The 14987-nt window shown below is 51.9% G+C and overlaps 3 protein-coding genes and 1 non-coding gene across 4 annotated transcripts; 2 read left to right on the plus strand and 2 right to left on the minus strand.

Annotated features, from left to right (window-relative positions):
- Positions 1–949: 949 nt before the first annotated feature.
- On the minus strand, positions 950–1054 carry ASPBRDRAFT_t253. The gene has a single exon. It is a non-coding gene; the product is annotated as a tRNA-Ser (tRNA).
- Positions 1055–3032: 1978 nt separating this feature from the next.
- ASPBRDRAFT_59176 (MFS transporter) lies at positions 3033–4758 on the plus strand (the record flags this gene model as incomplete). The annotated part of the gene is made up of 2 exons (XM_067628010.1): positions 3033–3780; positions 3851–4758. 2 exons carry the CDS (start codon positions 3033–3035, stop codon positions 4756–4758), a joined length of 1656 nt encoding a protein of 551 aa, XP_067474432.1.
- A 498-nt stretch (positions 4759–5256) lies between these two features.
- Positions 5257–10855, plus strand: ASPBRDRAFT_162208 (sister chromatid cohesion factor PDS5). The gene is made up of 3 exons (XM_067619500.1): positions 5257–6077; positions 6197–7870; positions 7925–10855. Exons 1-3 carry the CDS (start codon positions 5721–5723, stop codon positions 10388–10390), a joined length of 4497 nt encoding a protein of 1498 aa, XP_067474433.1. The 5' UTR covers positions 5257–5720; the 3' UTR covers positions 10391–10855.
- A 1018-nt stretch (positions 10856–11873) lies between these two features.
- On the minus strand, positions 11874–14856 carry ASPBRDRAFT_34488 (SWI/SNF chromatin-remodeling complex subunit SNF5; the record flags this gene model as incomplete). Its single annotated transcript, XM_067623244.1, has 3 exons — positions 11874–12197; positions 12310–14493; positions 14656–14856. The coding sequence occupies 3 exons, from the start codon at positions 14854–14856 to the stop codon at positions 11874–11876; spliced, it is 2709 nt and encodes a 902-aa protein (XP_067474434.1).
- Between the last annotated feature and the right edge of the window lie 131 nt (positions 14857–14987).

Here is a 14987-nt window from a genome sequence, read left to right on the forward strand (position 1 = left end):
TATACTAGCTGGGTGGGTGGCGTATACTGTCCACCGCATACTGTAGCATTGTCTTGCATTTATTATATACCTGACTGAGATACTACGAATGTCATTTTGCTGGCCATCCCAGACGGCCAGCGCTGGGCAGTACACGATCCCTGCGACGGAGCACAGACACAACACAAAAGCTGGAAAACCGCTCTTTTCTCACCGCTTCAATTCCAACAAGAAACAAAGCCCAACTTTTGATCCTACAACCCAAACATGAGACCACCTGGCACCACCTGCTGCATATTCCACTTAATCTGTAACACACCCACACTGCACATAATCAGGGAGTAAATCAGGACGGAGTACTATAGATAGTCACCGCCAATTGCAACCGACCAGGCTTGAGGACTACTGACTGATCACATCACATCACACCATCCTCTGTCCCACTGACTCTCTCTCTCTATTTCTCGCTTAAGTATCACGGGCAGCCGGGTATGCACTCGAAGTCCTGCATGCACGGGTTCCCAACCACCACAGATGCACTGAGTCGCCGGAGTACCTACCTACCGATCTATTTTGAGTATTCTGCTGTAGAAAAGCACTGTAAATAGATATGCTAGCTAGCTACTTCCCTAGTTACGTACCGGTTCGCATGATCTGGAAATGCTTTAGCGATGTACTTTCTTACTACCTATTAGTAGCTAGCTAGCTATCTAGGTATCATTGCATGCATACATGCATGCTACGGACACTGAGTGTTGGTTCTTTTTAACTTTGGCTTCATGATATACATAGTAGTACGTTACTACACCCATACATACAACTACTTACATACAAGCTAAAAAGAGGGGAAAAATAATTAGTTACCCGTAGGCAACAACACAGCTACTACAGCTATAGTACTCCGTAGTAGTTAGCTATTCTCAAAAACTAGTAGTTAAGTAATGGTAAGAGAAAAAAAGAAAAAGATAAGCGACACCTCTGGGACTCGAACCCAGGCGGGCGAACCCACAGGCTAATCAGCTAGTACGGTAAGGTAGTAGCAGGCCTGCGCCTTAAACCACTCGGCCAAAGTGTCTGATTGGTTATTTTATTCCCCAGTCATAACGACTCATATACTGCCCAATCTACGATATGGTCGCTCGCTCCCTACCATGTAGTATTCAGTACTGTTCAGGATCCACAGGCCCCTCCCTGTCCCTCTCTTTGTTACCGTGGTTTCGGACATTGGCATTATTATTCAACAAGTAACTAACTTGTTTAGGTTGTGCTCTTTGTCAAATAAACTACGGTTGATAAGAGTTTTATTGTTCCCTTCTATGTGTCTGTGTGTGGTGGATCGGATCAATCTCATGCTCGAGTCAGTAGTAAGTAGTAGTTTTATTTTAGTAGGCGGTGTAGTCATCCACCGGCGGCTCGTTGTCCGATTACGTTATCTCGTCGTTCTTTTACTGGTACTTACTGTATCCAGTAGTTGCGGCTGTTTGCGCTGCTGTTAACGCGGTCCTCGTCATGGGCAAGTTCTTCCTGTGGGTAATCTTTGGAAAATTAAACTTTTTTGTTTTGTTTGCCAAACTATTCTGCCCTGGAATTTATTCTCCGGGATGAGCTGTGTGCTTCTGTCTAGCTACCTAGCTTGCTAGTAGTAGACTAGATAGTAGCAGGTGAGGGTTAGAGACTTCACTGCTGCAGAGCTGTCACATTATCTGTCTCGTCTCTCTAATTTTGCAGCCTTGCAGGATTCAGTCACCCATCCGACAAGGGTCTAGATGTGTGAAGAATGAAGAGGGAAGAAAAGAATTTATGGAGCCCACAGCTATAATCTATGGAACCCCTATCTTTTTCTTCCCATGGTCCCACTCACTGAAACCTGCAACACCATTCAAGCCACACGGCCACAAAGTCAGCCTCCCTATCTTCAAGTTGATTAGTTCTGGCGATGGCGTTATGACTCGCCGGGGTTTAGCACCTGGAGAATTAACCGCATCAGGTATGGTTTCGGCTTGTCGGTCTTAGGAAATGTGCCGCCGTTCCTGGTTCGTATCTCAGCGTGTTGGCCAGTGGATGACGAATCACTGCACGAGTGCAGACGTGCAGATAGATCCAACAGCGGATTGCGTGATATGGTAGACCGATTGCTGTAACTACCACGTGCTGCTATTTGCTGACATATCACTACAGTCTGGCACAGACACCTGAAACCAACTGATCTCGTCGTCAACGGTAAGCCCGCGTATGTCATGAGGACGAAGTGTCGAGAAATGTCGAGATAGGCAACGCCAAGCCCATCGGGTAGAAGTGGGCACTGGATCCAGTGCTGATATCTAACCTTCTTTACGAATCATTCGGGGATTCGGAACCACCGACGCGCGAGCTGGTGCCCACTTGGCCGCATAGAGAGAAGAGTTTGCATCCCATGGCGCCCCTAACCCGTTAGTGTTGTCTGAGGGACCTGTTGTGCAGCCGGGGAAGCGCATTATTCAGGACGCTTGCACTATACCTGACATGCAAACAGTGTGCTCCCCAATGAGGATCCTGTGAACACCGAAGACCCTGGTCATTTTTCGGATATAACGGCTCGAAGTTAAGTCTAGGCAGGATGACATTGCCCTAACGTAAACCCAAGATCCCATCGGAGGTCAGTCGGGGATCTGTAGGAAGGTGGGTAATTTGATCCTTGGACCTTGGGATGTTTATGGTCAATATGGGCTGGTCCATAGAGTGGGGTCTCTCGCTGGAGATATTCCGTCTGGCCTTAACCCCGTCGGCTTTTCCATGAACAAGACCGGGCTTTGATTAATCATTTCTTCGCATCTTGGCCTGAAGAGGTCCACTCATTGAAGAGGCGTTGATGTCTTTATAATATGGCCCTAGTTCCCCAGCAGGCATCTTCCTGCGTATCCTCTTCCCCAGTCCCTCTAGAAGTTTCGATTGGTCTGTGGAGATAGTATTGTATACTATATCTGTCTCCATCTTGGGCCCCCTCCACAATCAAAATCGGTCTTTCATTCTTCGCAAACTTTCCCATAGCGCCTGAGTGAGCGCGGACACATAATATGAGTGACACACAGCATACTTCCGGTGCTGCAGCACCGGAAGCGAACTTCGCACCCTCGCACCTCAACACAACTCACGAAGCGCACTTGCGATCCTCCGACTCGACCCTCAAATCGGAATCTGTCAGTGCATCCGGCGACCCAGAGAAAAGCCCCGAAGACCTCACCGATAAGGAGTTGGAGCAAGATGGATATGATGTCGAGGCCGGCGTGCCTCAACCAGAATTGGAAAAGGCAACGGAGAAGCAAAAGGATCCCAACTTGGTGGATTGGGATGGTCCAGACGACCCCGAAAACCCCCAGAACATGCCCCGTTGGCGCAAGTGGCTGATTACTATGTCACTGTCATTCATGACGACATGGATCACGTTCGCCAGTAGTGTCTTCTCGACCGCAACCCTTGTGACTGCCAAGGAATTCAACGTCTCGTCGGAGGTCATGATTCTGGCAACCAGTCTGGTGGTGTTTGGATTTGCAGTTGGACCGTTGTTCTGGTCTCCCCTGTCGGAGCTGTATGGACGTAGGATTCCATTGTTCTCTGGCTACGCCATCTTCGCCATCTTCCAGATTCCCGTTGCAGTGGCTAAGAACGTGGAGACCATCTTGGTCTGCCGATTCTTGATTGGTATTTTTGGCTGCTCGCCCCTGGCGGTGGTCGGTGGTGCTATGGCCGACTTTTGGGATCCCGTTGATCGAGCGGTTGCTATTGCAGCCTTCTCCAGTGCGACCTTCATCGGACCCGTGCTTGGTAAGTAGATGCCCAGAGTGGGACAAGTTAGCATGCTGGGAAGGTTCATTTGCTAACATGTCTGATTCAGGTCCTATTGTCGGAGGCTACCTCACTGACTCGTACCTCGGCTGGCGCTGGACAGCTTGGATCACCTTGATCGCGTCGGGATCTTTTGGCTTGCTGGCCTTCATTATTGTTCCCGAAACCTATGCGCCGTTGATCCTCCAGAAACGCGCCGCCCGTCTTCGCCGAGAGACCGGCAACGAGGCCCTGCACTCCCTTTTGGATCATTCTCGCCCTACCATGAACGACATCGTGACCAAGTATCTCCTGCGGCCGGTGATGATGCTTTTCCTCGAACCCATTCTGCTTCTCATTACCCTGTACTTAGCGCTGGTGTACGGCATTCTGTATCTGTTCTTCGAAGCCTACCCCGTCTCATTTGAGGAAGTGCGCGGGTGGACGAACGCGGGTATCGCCGGGCTGCCCTTTATTGGTATCTTGGTGGGCGTGCTCTGCGGAGTGGCGTTGATTATTTGGCAGACGAAGACGCGCTTCGCCCGCAAGCTGGCCAAGCACGGCCGCGTGGTGCCGGAAGAGCGTCTCATTCCGATGATGGTGGCGTCGGTCCTGCTGCCCGCGGGTCTGTTCTGGTTCGGCTGGACCTCGCATCCCAGTACCTCCTGGGGCGCGCAGGTGGTGGCTGGTGTGCCCATCGGCATGGGAATCCTGGTGATTTTCATGCAGGGACTCAACTACATCATTGACGTGTACTTGATGTTTGCCAACTCCGCCATTGCGGCCAACACCTTGGTGCGGAGCAGCCTGGGAGGTGCCTTCCCACTCTTTGCCACGCAAATGTATAACAAGCTGGGCGTGGACTGGGCCTCCAGTCTGCTCGGTTTCATCACTGTCGCCATGATTCCCATTCCCGTCCTCTTCTTCTTCTATGGCAAGAAGCTTCGGGCGATGAGCCGGTTCAGCCCCAAGCTGTAACTGGAAGAAGAAAAGAAGGTCGGAAAGGGGATCAAAATTCGCATCTTCTCTCATGGATTTCTCTCTTCATTTTCATGCATCAGCATCATGGCGTTTTTCCAGCGGATATAGAATTTGGGATGATAATGTTTAGTATTGATTGAGGTAATGTGGCATGTGGGGATATAGATAGCGATTGCATTTGCATGTGCAGGTATACTCCATACAGTCAGTATATATAAAATATGAAATAATATGATGATAGTGATGATAGTGATGATTGCAAATTTTGGAATAGTATAGATTATTCTTAATGTAATCCTTTGGTGGTGAAATCCGGAAAGTTCCCTGCCGAGCCAGTCTGTTAATAGTACTTAGTAGTACTTCCATTGGCCAATGTTCCCTCCAGACCGATTGGGAAGCGTGCAGATAACTGAAGTCGTAGTCTGGGAATAAGTCAAGTCACCAACTGGCTGGAAAAAGTAGAAGACATCCATCCTATTTCTTCATCCAAGCAAGCAATCTTGTTGAGAAGTTTCCTACTGCGTACTGATAAGTAGATAATTATTGACTATATTGTGGACAGTCCCTGAAACAGGCCAAAAGCAAAGGAGTCGCGCGACGCGTCCCGAAAGTGGAGGCGGTGGAAAGGCGGTGATTTTCTTGTGGCTCTTTTGGGACTCGCCGGTCGGACTTCTGTGCTTTGCTTTGCTTTGCTCTGCTCTGCTCGGCCTGTCAGTCACTCACTGCTCACTCACTACTCTCTCCTCCTCCAAGTCCACCGTCTATCGGTTCTCTTCTCCCCCCCAATTTCTCCTCCCACGTGCAGCTTCCATTTCTCCCTCCACCCCCTTTTCGACACACAGCTTTCACCGTCTTAGTCTCTCCATCCATCTCTTCGTCTACTTCTCCCCCTCCGGTACCGCGCATGGTGTGTTGAAGCTCGTTCCCTCCCTCCTCGGCTTCCCCGCGCTTTGTCCACGATGCCCGCGCGCACTCGTCAGGGCCCCTCCGTCGCCTCGGAGGCCGTGGACCCGGAAGATACCTCTGCGGGCCTTCGCCGTCTCAAGTTCAATGAACCGCTGTCCTGGCGCGTCGGACGGTCCGCCATTCCCATCGCCGATCTGCTGCAACGCTTGCAGACCCTGGCGCAGGAGCTCCGCCGACTGGAGCAGGAGGAGATCGATAAGGACTCGCTGAAAAAGGTTTCGCAGGAGCTCGCGTCCGCTCATCTCCTGGCGCACAAGGATCGGGGCGTGAGGGCGTGGGCAGCTTGCTGTATCGTCGATGTCTTGCGTCTCTGTGCGCCCGACGCGCCGTTTACGGGCAATCAACTGAAGGTGCGCGGCCAATTGCCAACCCCCTGAGAACGGTCGCACTCGACCTTTTCTCCATCCATCTCTCACCATTGATTGCGCGCGATGCTCGTGCTGACTGACAATTACTCGAAATGAAATAGGACATTTTTACCTGCATCGTCTCGTCCATCGTCCCCGCGCTGGGTGACCCGTCCAACTCCTACAATGCTCAGCATATCTACGTCTTGAACTCTCTTGCAGAGGTCAAGAGTATCGTATTGATGACAGATCTGGACCATCCCGATTCATTAATCATCCCTCTATTTACGAGCTGCTTCGACATCGTCTCGGGGTCCTCGAAAACGTCTACGGGAGAGGAGGTCGCCAAGAATGTCGAGTTTGACATGACGCGCCTGCTCGTGACGGTTATCGACGAGACGCCTGTTCTTGCCGCCGACGTGGTCGATGTCATAGTGGCGCAGTTTTTGCGCATCGACCCCCGTGCCATGGAGGTTCCGAACAAAAGAGGGAAGAAAGGCGATGCGCCGGTCGATGCCAAACAGGGAACGCTTCTCCTGAAGGATTACCCTCCCGCGTACAACATGGCCAAAGCCATCTGCCAAGCATGCCCGGAGCGGATGACGAGCCACATTAGTCAGTACTTCAACAACGTTATCATCGATGCGTCTGCGGAGGGTGTCAATGGATCCTCGAAGGGTGGCCATCGCAGGCCCAACCTGGACGACTCCGACGAGGAGGGAGAAGATATCAAGGAATTGAGCAAGGCGCATCGCCTCATCCGAGAACTGTGGAGAGCATGTCCCGAGGTATTGCAGAACGTAGTTCCACAACTCGAGGCGGAATTGTCAGCCGAGTCGCTGTCCCTGCGTCTCCTGGCGACCCAGACCATTGGTGATCTGACGGCAGGTATCGGGGTTGCTGGACCACCCCCTCCTCCGCCAATGGACCCTGCCGCTTATCCGCCAGTCGCTCTAGAGGAGTACGCCCAGACGATTCCTCAGCCTAGTGTTCTTCTCACGCCCTTCTCTCCGAAACCCTTCTCGCAGGCACACAGTTCCACCTATGAAAGCTTCCTGAGTCGCCGGCTGGACAAATCCGCCTCAGTAAGAGCTGCTTGGGTCACTGTTGTCGGCCGGATTCTGCTGACGTCTGCGGGCGGCTCTGGCTTGAGCGAGAGCGAAGAGCAGACGCTTATCAAACATATCGCCTCTATGCTTCGCGATGCGGACGAGAAGGTCCGGGTTGCCGCCGTCGATGCCATCAGCAACTTTGGCCTGACCCAGGTCGTGAACAAGTTGGGCGTCAGCGGAGGCTTTTCCACCCCCGATTCCGTCCTCTTCATTCTTGCCGAGCGGGTCAAGGATCGCAAGCCACAAGTTCGCGAGCACGCAACGAAAACATTGGCTCGAATCTGGGCCGTTGCAGTGGGTGAAATCGAGCAGGCGAACGAGCCAGCCGCCACCCTGCTCAAGGACGGACCCACTAAGATCTTTGATGCTTTCTTCACCAATGATCCTGACATTCATGTCTTGATCGATCGCGTCCTCTTTGAGATCCTGCTTCCGCTCAATTATCCTCCCGTCAAGAGCAAGCTGACGCGGAGTAGCTCGAGTCAGTCTCAGAAGCAGAAGGACTCCCAGGCCTCGGAAGGCGATGGGGAGATTGATGTTGACAAGATTCGGGCACGTCGCATACTCACCCTTTTAAAGAGCCTTGACGAGAAGGCGAAAAAGGTGTTCTTTGCAATGCAGGCCCGTCAAATTTCGATGAGGACAGCTATGACGGTCTATTTGCAGGCTTGCGAGGAGTACAATGTAAGTTACAAGGCAGTTCCTGTATACAATCGGTGCTAATGTGGTTTGCTTTAGGGTGGTGTCATGGAGAAGGATCAAGACCGGATCAAGGCTCAGCTGAGCAAGGTGATTGACACCTTGTCCAAACTTCTCCCTGATCCGTCGCGGACGTCTGCAGACCTTTGGAAATTCGCCAAGGTGCACGACCGGCGTGCGTACCAGCTGATCCGCTTCTCAATGGCGGCAGTCAGTGATTACCGGACCGTTATCAAAGCCATCAAAGAGTTGGCAAGGAGGTTGCAAGGATCTAACAATACGTCTCTGCTCGATACTCTCACGCCGCTCTTGTATCGCTCCAGCTCATTGGTTTTCAACCGCAGCCATATTCCAGCCATCATGAGTCTTTCAAGGACAGATGAGAATGGCTTGGCTAACCCTGCCCAGGAGATGCTGCGGGAGATATCGTCCCGTAATCCCGAGGTGCTGGAAGCGCAGGTTCAGGAAATGTGCAAAGATCTGGAGTCACAGACGCCCAGCTCCAGCACGAAGGATAGCGCTAGCACCGAAGAGATCCTCAAGGCATGCTCTGGTTTCGCTAAGAAGCTCCCATCAAAGCTTCCCAAGGAACGGAAATTCTTACAGTCCTTGGTGAGCTACGCGCTACACAGTCCGTCGCCTAGAGCGGCTAAACATGCCGTCTCTATCCTCATGGCTGTTGCCGATAAGAAGGAAATGTACGCCAAGGACCTTATCCAAAAATGCGTTTCCGACTGGGCTTACGGATCCGAACGCTTCCTCACCAAACTGGCTGCTTTGTCTCAGCTGAACCTTTTGGCTCCGCGGGAGGCGGATGACAACAGCGATGCTATCATCTCGATTGCGGTCAACAAGATTCTCCTGACCAACCGCTCTCCCCAGCCAGACGCTGGGTATGCGTGGTCTGATGTTGTGGACGATGAAACCGCGGCCAAGGAATGGGCTTTGAAGATCATTGTCAATCGCCTACGTGCGAAGGATGGCTCAGATGACGAGGATGACTTCCGTGCCCATGCCGGACCAGTTTATGATACGTTGAACAAACTCGTCGTGAACGACGGCGAATTGTCCAAGAAGAAGGATACACCCGCAACGCAGAAGTCGCGTCTACGTCTTTTGGCAGCCAGGTCACTACTGAAGCTCTGTGCGTCCCATGGACCTTGCGACCAGTTGCTTAGCCCGCGGGATTTCAACTCGATTGCTTTGGTCGCCCAGGACCCAGTTCTAGAGGTGAGAAGCGGATTTATCAGCCAGCTCAAGAAGAAGCTTGTACAGAAAACGCACTTGAGCTACCGTTGGTACACCGTCCCCTTCCTCCTTGCCTTTGAGCCTATCACCAGCTTGAAGGATAGCACACTTACCTGGCTGCGCTCGCGAGCTGCATTCTTCTCGCAACAGACCAACGGCAAAAGAAGCGACCAGCAGACGGTCATGGAGTCACTGTTCTCCCGTTTACTGTCCCTACTTACCTACCACCCCGACTATCCTCCAGCTGAAATGGATGAGTCCACTCGGGTAGCTGAACTCGTCGACTTCTCCCGCTACATTCTTTTCTATTTGCAGGCTGTGGCCAATGAGCACAACCTCTCGCTGATCTTCCACATCGCACAGCGTGTCAAGCAAACGCGAGACGGTATCACAAAGTCTAACGAAATGAGCACCCGTCTCCACACGCTATCCGACTTGGCCCAAGCGACCATTCGTCGCTTTGCGGACATTTACTCGCAACAGCGTAAATTCGGAGGCGCAGCTGGCGCCACCAACATCCTGCAGACCTACCCTGGCAAGATGGGAGTGCCGAGCTCGATCTTCGCCCCGATGAGTAGCCACCGGGAGGCCCAAGAGGTTGCGGATAAGAATTTCTTCCCGGAAGAAGGCGAAGACTTGCTGGATCGCATCGTGCGATCCGTTATGAGGACGAAGAGCGGATCCCACGGTTCAGCAAAGAAGAGAAAGCCCGAATCGGCTGAAGCAGGTGGGGACGCAAGCGCTACGAAGAAGGCGCGAAAAGACAAGGAGAAGAAGCCCGCTCGGCCGCGCAAGTCGTCCGGCTCCACGGGAACCACCAGGACTCCCAAGAAAAAGAAGAAGGACGACGACGGTTGGTCCTCGGATGAGGGGGCTACCAAGAAAGCTAGCACGGCAGCAAGGAGACGCAGTAGCAGAGGTGCATCCCGGAGAGTTAGCTACGCGGACCGGGACAGCGATGAAGATGATATGGAAATGGACGAGTGGGAGGAAGAGCAAGCCGACGAACCCGAGGAAGAAGAAGAAGAGGAGCAGGGCGGTGCCGAGAGCGACTCCGAGAAGGACGACGACAACGACAGCGTCGATCTTCCAGGCAAGGAGGCCGCCTTGGACGAGATCCTAAGCGACAGGGAAGACTCGCCTCTATCATCTCCGCCGCCTACATCCCCACAGAAACCCACGGAGCCTGCGCCTTCAAAACCGAGTGGCAAACGAACCTCGACTCTGCCAAATCGGCGATCCTCTCGAAGAGGATAAGAGGATCTGGATACCCTCTCGTAATTGTTTTGTTAGCTAGCATGTATGTATCAAAAACCAAGCGCGAAGTGAACATGTGATATTTGCAGCGTCAGTTTGAAACGATTTATCCTGTCTTCCAATTCTTCTGTCGGAGTGGTTGTCATCATCTTCTCCCTCTATCTATATTCTCTTATCACTTCAAATTTGTTCCCTACCGCACCTTTTAAGCAGCCAGTCCCTACTCAAGATCACCGATGCAGTCTGAACTGGACTGAATTGAACTTGAAATCGAATTGTGTATACCCATCTCTATCATCTTTTTCTTTTCTCGAATTTCAGTTTATTTCATTTCCATTTCTTATATCTTCATCCCCTCCCGCAAGCGGCTAGGATATATTTGTATGTATGTATCTATGTATGACTATCTATCTATCTCTCTATCTGCCAGTGCTCATATCTTTTTTTCTTTTTCTATATACTATCAATTTTACCAACGGAGTCCAGGTCAATGAGTGTATGTAAGTCAATCAATTAATTACTAGTCAATCAATCAACCTGAAAGACATCTATACTGCAACTGAAGAGACTGGAGCTTGGAGACACCCGTAGACTTATGTAGTTTGCCCACCTTTCATATCTAAGCAACTACTAAGTATTTATGTATATTATTCCACCTAGTAATCGTAGTACCATATCTACTTTAGATAAGTGGGCTGCAGGGCTAGGTCAGTGCTTCATTGAAAAAAAAGTAGTATAAGGAGTTCAAGTGTTCTGTTTCGTCTATAGAGGACGAGTCTGGGGCTAAATAAATACTTAGTATGGGAATGAGATCTTGAATGGCATGGCAGGCTAGGTAACTATGTGATGGGGCTCTTAAAACTACTACTTCAAATTGATGTAAGTAGGCAGGTAATGAAAGTAATTTGCTAACGGGAAAATATACGATGTAGTCGTTGTATCTTTCATGCGAATCGAATTACAATACCTACAATGACTTTGGTTATGCTTGGAGTGTTTTGTGCAGTATATCGCTGCCGATTGTATTTAGTGGTGGTAAGATTGCTAAGTCAATGGATGATTCTCTTCAACACTGCCAATAATAACAGCAGCAGCAGCAGCAGCAACAACAACAAAGAGGTCCCCTATTTACGCCGACCATGAGGTAGGTAGTTATGGTGAAATGACATGGTGTAGAGAAAGTTGAAAAAGGGTGAGTTATCCATCTCCCAAGGCATTTCTGATAGTAGACACATCCAAGATGGAGAAAGAAAAGACGAAAAGGGATAGAATGGATGGATGAAAAACCAAGAACAATCGCTCAGTCATGTACATACACACATCAATGATTTGAATCAGACAGTCAAGAGGATGATGCCAAAGGCGAGAGCAATGAGGAATGACAGGGAAGGAAAGAAGAAGAAGATAAAGATGTAAAGTGTACATTGATGCGGGTTAATGAGTGAAATAGAAACCCCCTGCTCCATCATTCAATCATTAATTACTATGATGCATTGCCCCCGGCCGCTGTTTTCGCAACTCGTTCTTCCACCCGCTCTTTGTGTTGGCGGTTCCGGAGATGTACTTCAAAATTGTCGACTGTCGTGCCAGGTCCTGGAGTATACAGCTTACCCGGACAGTCGTGGCAGCGAATGCGAGGGAGATACTGATATTTCAGCTTGTGACCGGGCTGACTGTTGGAGTTCGCTACCGGCAGCATGGTTTCCGTGTCAACAGCGGTGTAGCGCATGACCCCTTCGAAAGAGTCGTTGGGATAGGAGAGTTTTAAGCGTGCGAGTCCCGCTGCAAGCCAACTTGGCGGCGGGGGCTAGATTAAAATCATGTTAGTACGTGGCTGTCTGCGGCACTTCTTCGGTAGCCAGACATTGCGGCCCGTGTGGAGGTGACGAGATGGAAGTAATAGGTCGTTAGTTACTCACCCCGGGGACTCCTGGCTGAGGGGGATGAGGAGCATCTACGGCTCCGATCTGTTGGGCGGGAACTGGTCGTTGTCCGGGAGGAGGGACGCCGGGTACGCGGACTTCAGGTTGAGGAGCGGCGGGCGGAGCCATGGGGTTCGGGGTGGGAGTCTGAACTTGGGGGGTGCTCTGCTGCGAGGCTGGTTGCGCTGCCGGGGTTGCCAGGCCTTGTATTGACTGCAGGCCATGCGTGAGGAGTTGGCGGAATTTCTCCTTGGAGATCTTGAGCTTGACGAGCAGCTTATCCGGCTCTTCTACAACGCTCTCCTCGCGAAGTTCGCGCCTGCGACTTGCAGCTCTCGCCTCGTTATGTGGCTCGGGCGTGGCGGACTGGCCCAGGCTCGCTCGCAGTGCCGCATGTGCCGCGCTGGCAGCTCCTCTCATGCCCCTTGTACGTGCCGTTCCTTGAGCTAGGTGAGGCCCGATAGCAGGTGAGCCGGTGATTGACGATTCGTCACTGTCGGACTCCTCTGACTCCTCTCCGGTATCACGCAATCCGACGGCGGCGCGCCTGTGACGGCTCGAGCCCGAGCGCTTGTAAACATTGCTGTCCTCCAGGGACGCTGCGCAATTAGGTATGACTGTCGAGACGAGCATGGTCCGGATAGTACGTTGACGGTCCTTCAGGTCAGGCAGTGCGGGACCACCACGACGGTTGACAGACCGCTTCTGTCGGCGTTGATCTCGCGATATCGACACCTCGGTCCGCTCGAGCTCCGTTTCGTTCAATTCATACAGGTAGGGAGTGAACTCCTTGGCCGCTTGGAAAGGTCGGAAGGAAGAGGTCAGAGGGGTAGGGAGGAATGCGGTCTTCAGGTCAGGATCATCAATCGGGCGGCCATCGAAGGGGTGGGAGAGGATGTAGAGAGATTTGGTGAAAAGTTGTGATTGTTCGCGAATCGAGTGCGCAATCGCGGTCGTAAACTCGCCGGAAAGAGACAGGTCGTCGGTCATACGCGCAGCAAACTCCTCAGGGGAGTTATGAGGATCATTGATGTCCCATTCGAACTGGTCAATCAGAGTATGTTGGCCAATTGTGATGTTCAGCTTCACTAGGATGCGCATCTCATCATTCTTGTAAGCGCTGTAGGGAAGGTGAGGATCCAGGGGCTCTTCTTCCATGAAGATCTGAGGGTAATAATCGCAGAGCTGCTCCTGGATGGTTGAAGAGATCATTCGTATCAGCGGCGCACACGACTCCATAGGGATCTGTAGATCCTCTACTAGCTTTTCTGCGAACAGGTCGGGGGAGATCACGCGATCATGCAGATTCCATGTGAAAGTATCGCGGATCTTGATCTTTTCCCAGTCGATATCCAAGCGAATTGGCACCAAATCTTCAACTTGCTCATTCTGCGTCTTCAGGTCCTTGCGGGAGATTCGGAGTTCCCTCGTTCGCCGGTTCCCGGGACGACGTCGATTCGCCGGATATAATAGCTGGGGATGTTGATTGCGCGAGTCGGTACGCTGATTGCCGAAGCCTTCGTAACCAACGCCATAGAGAGCTGCTGGGTTCATGTGGTTCTCGCGCCGTACTGCCAGAAAATAATCGCGCTCGGCGCGTTTCTGATGCAAAAGTTCTTGGCTAGGGTTTTGCCATGCTGTCAGGGCAGAATGGTGGAACTCCCGGTTGACATAGTCTTCGAGGAGAATCTTATCCGCAGGTGTCTCACGTACACGCACGGGAAGGCCTTCTGTCGCTAGAGATGAGTTGATCACAGAGCCATCCCGGGATCGTTTCTTGCTTGACGCGGATCCGTTGGCACTGTTTGCCTGAGACGCGGGCGAAGGATTGCCATTCGACGCGTCATGAGCGGCTTCGGTAGAGCCGAAAGACACTCCTGATGCAGCGAGAACAGCTTTCGCATTCTGCTTTCCCTCGGCAATCGCATCAGATCCGCCCGGGCCGTGTCCGGCGGAAGAGTCGGACGCGACGGCACCATAATCCCCGCTTATGTTAGACATCCCTGAACCAATCTGTACTTCGTCCGCCGGGGCGTCAACTGGGAACTGTCCAGGTTGAGAGAGATCGGGAGAGGGCATGCTGGGGATAGCTAGATTGGTGTGTTCCGCGGCCGTCCTTAGCGTGTCGGGCGAGGCAAAACAGACGTCACTTGCACGAATAGATGGAGAGGTGAAGAGGCACTATGTGAGCGGCGAGGATGGACAACTGAAAATGGACGGGTACTCAGTCACGGCAGCATCCTTGAGAAAGGACTGTAAGATCGGACGCATCCAAGTCAGCTAGCTGTATGAGAGAGTGCCAGGTGCATAAAAGTCAATGGTAGTGGCGACGCGACGGCGTACCGGGCGGAGGCGCGATACGTCGTCGGAGGTGCGCAACGGACGAGCATGTCGCAAAGCTACTCCCAGGTGAGTCGCATCAACCGAGTCCTGACTAGAGATTGCTCCGACAACAAAGGCCGCACGGCCGCGCGGAGCATCAACAGCGAAGAGGGCAATGGATGACGAGCTGGGGGGGGGAGAGAGAGGAAGCAAAAAAGGCATACCACCCAACCAACGGAAGGGAAGGAAGGGAATGCGAGACGAATAGGGACGCGACCGAGCAAGAATAAAGAAAACGCGACAAATCAACAAAAAATGATACTAACCAAGAAGGAAGGGACAATAATATCCGT

This window comes from Aspergillus brasiliensis (assembly GCF_001889945.1).
Source record: "Aspergillus brasiliensis CBS 101740 unplaced genomic scaffold ASPBRscaffold_17, whole genome shotgun sequence".
Classification (NCBI taxonomy): domain Eukaryota; kingdom Fungi; phylum Ascomycota; class Eurotiomycetes; order Eurotiales; family Aspergillaceae; genus Aspergillus; species Aspergillus brasiliensis.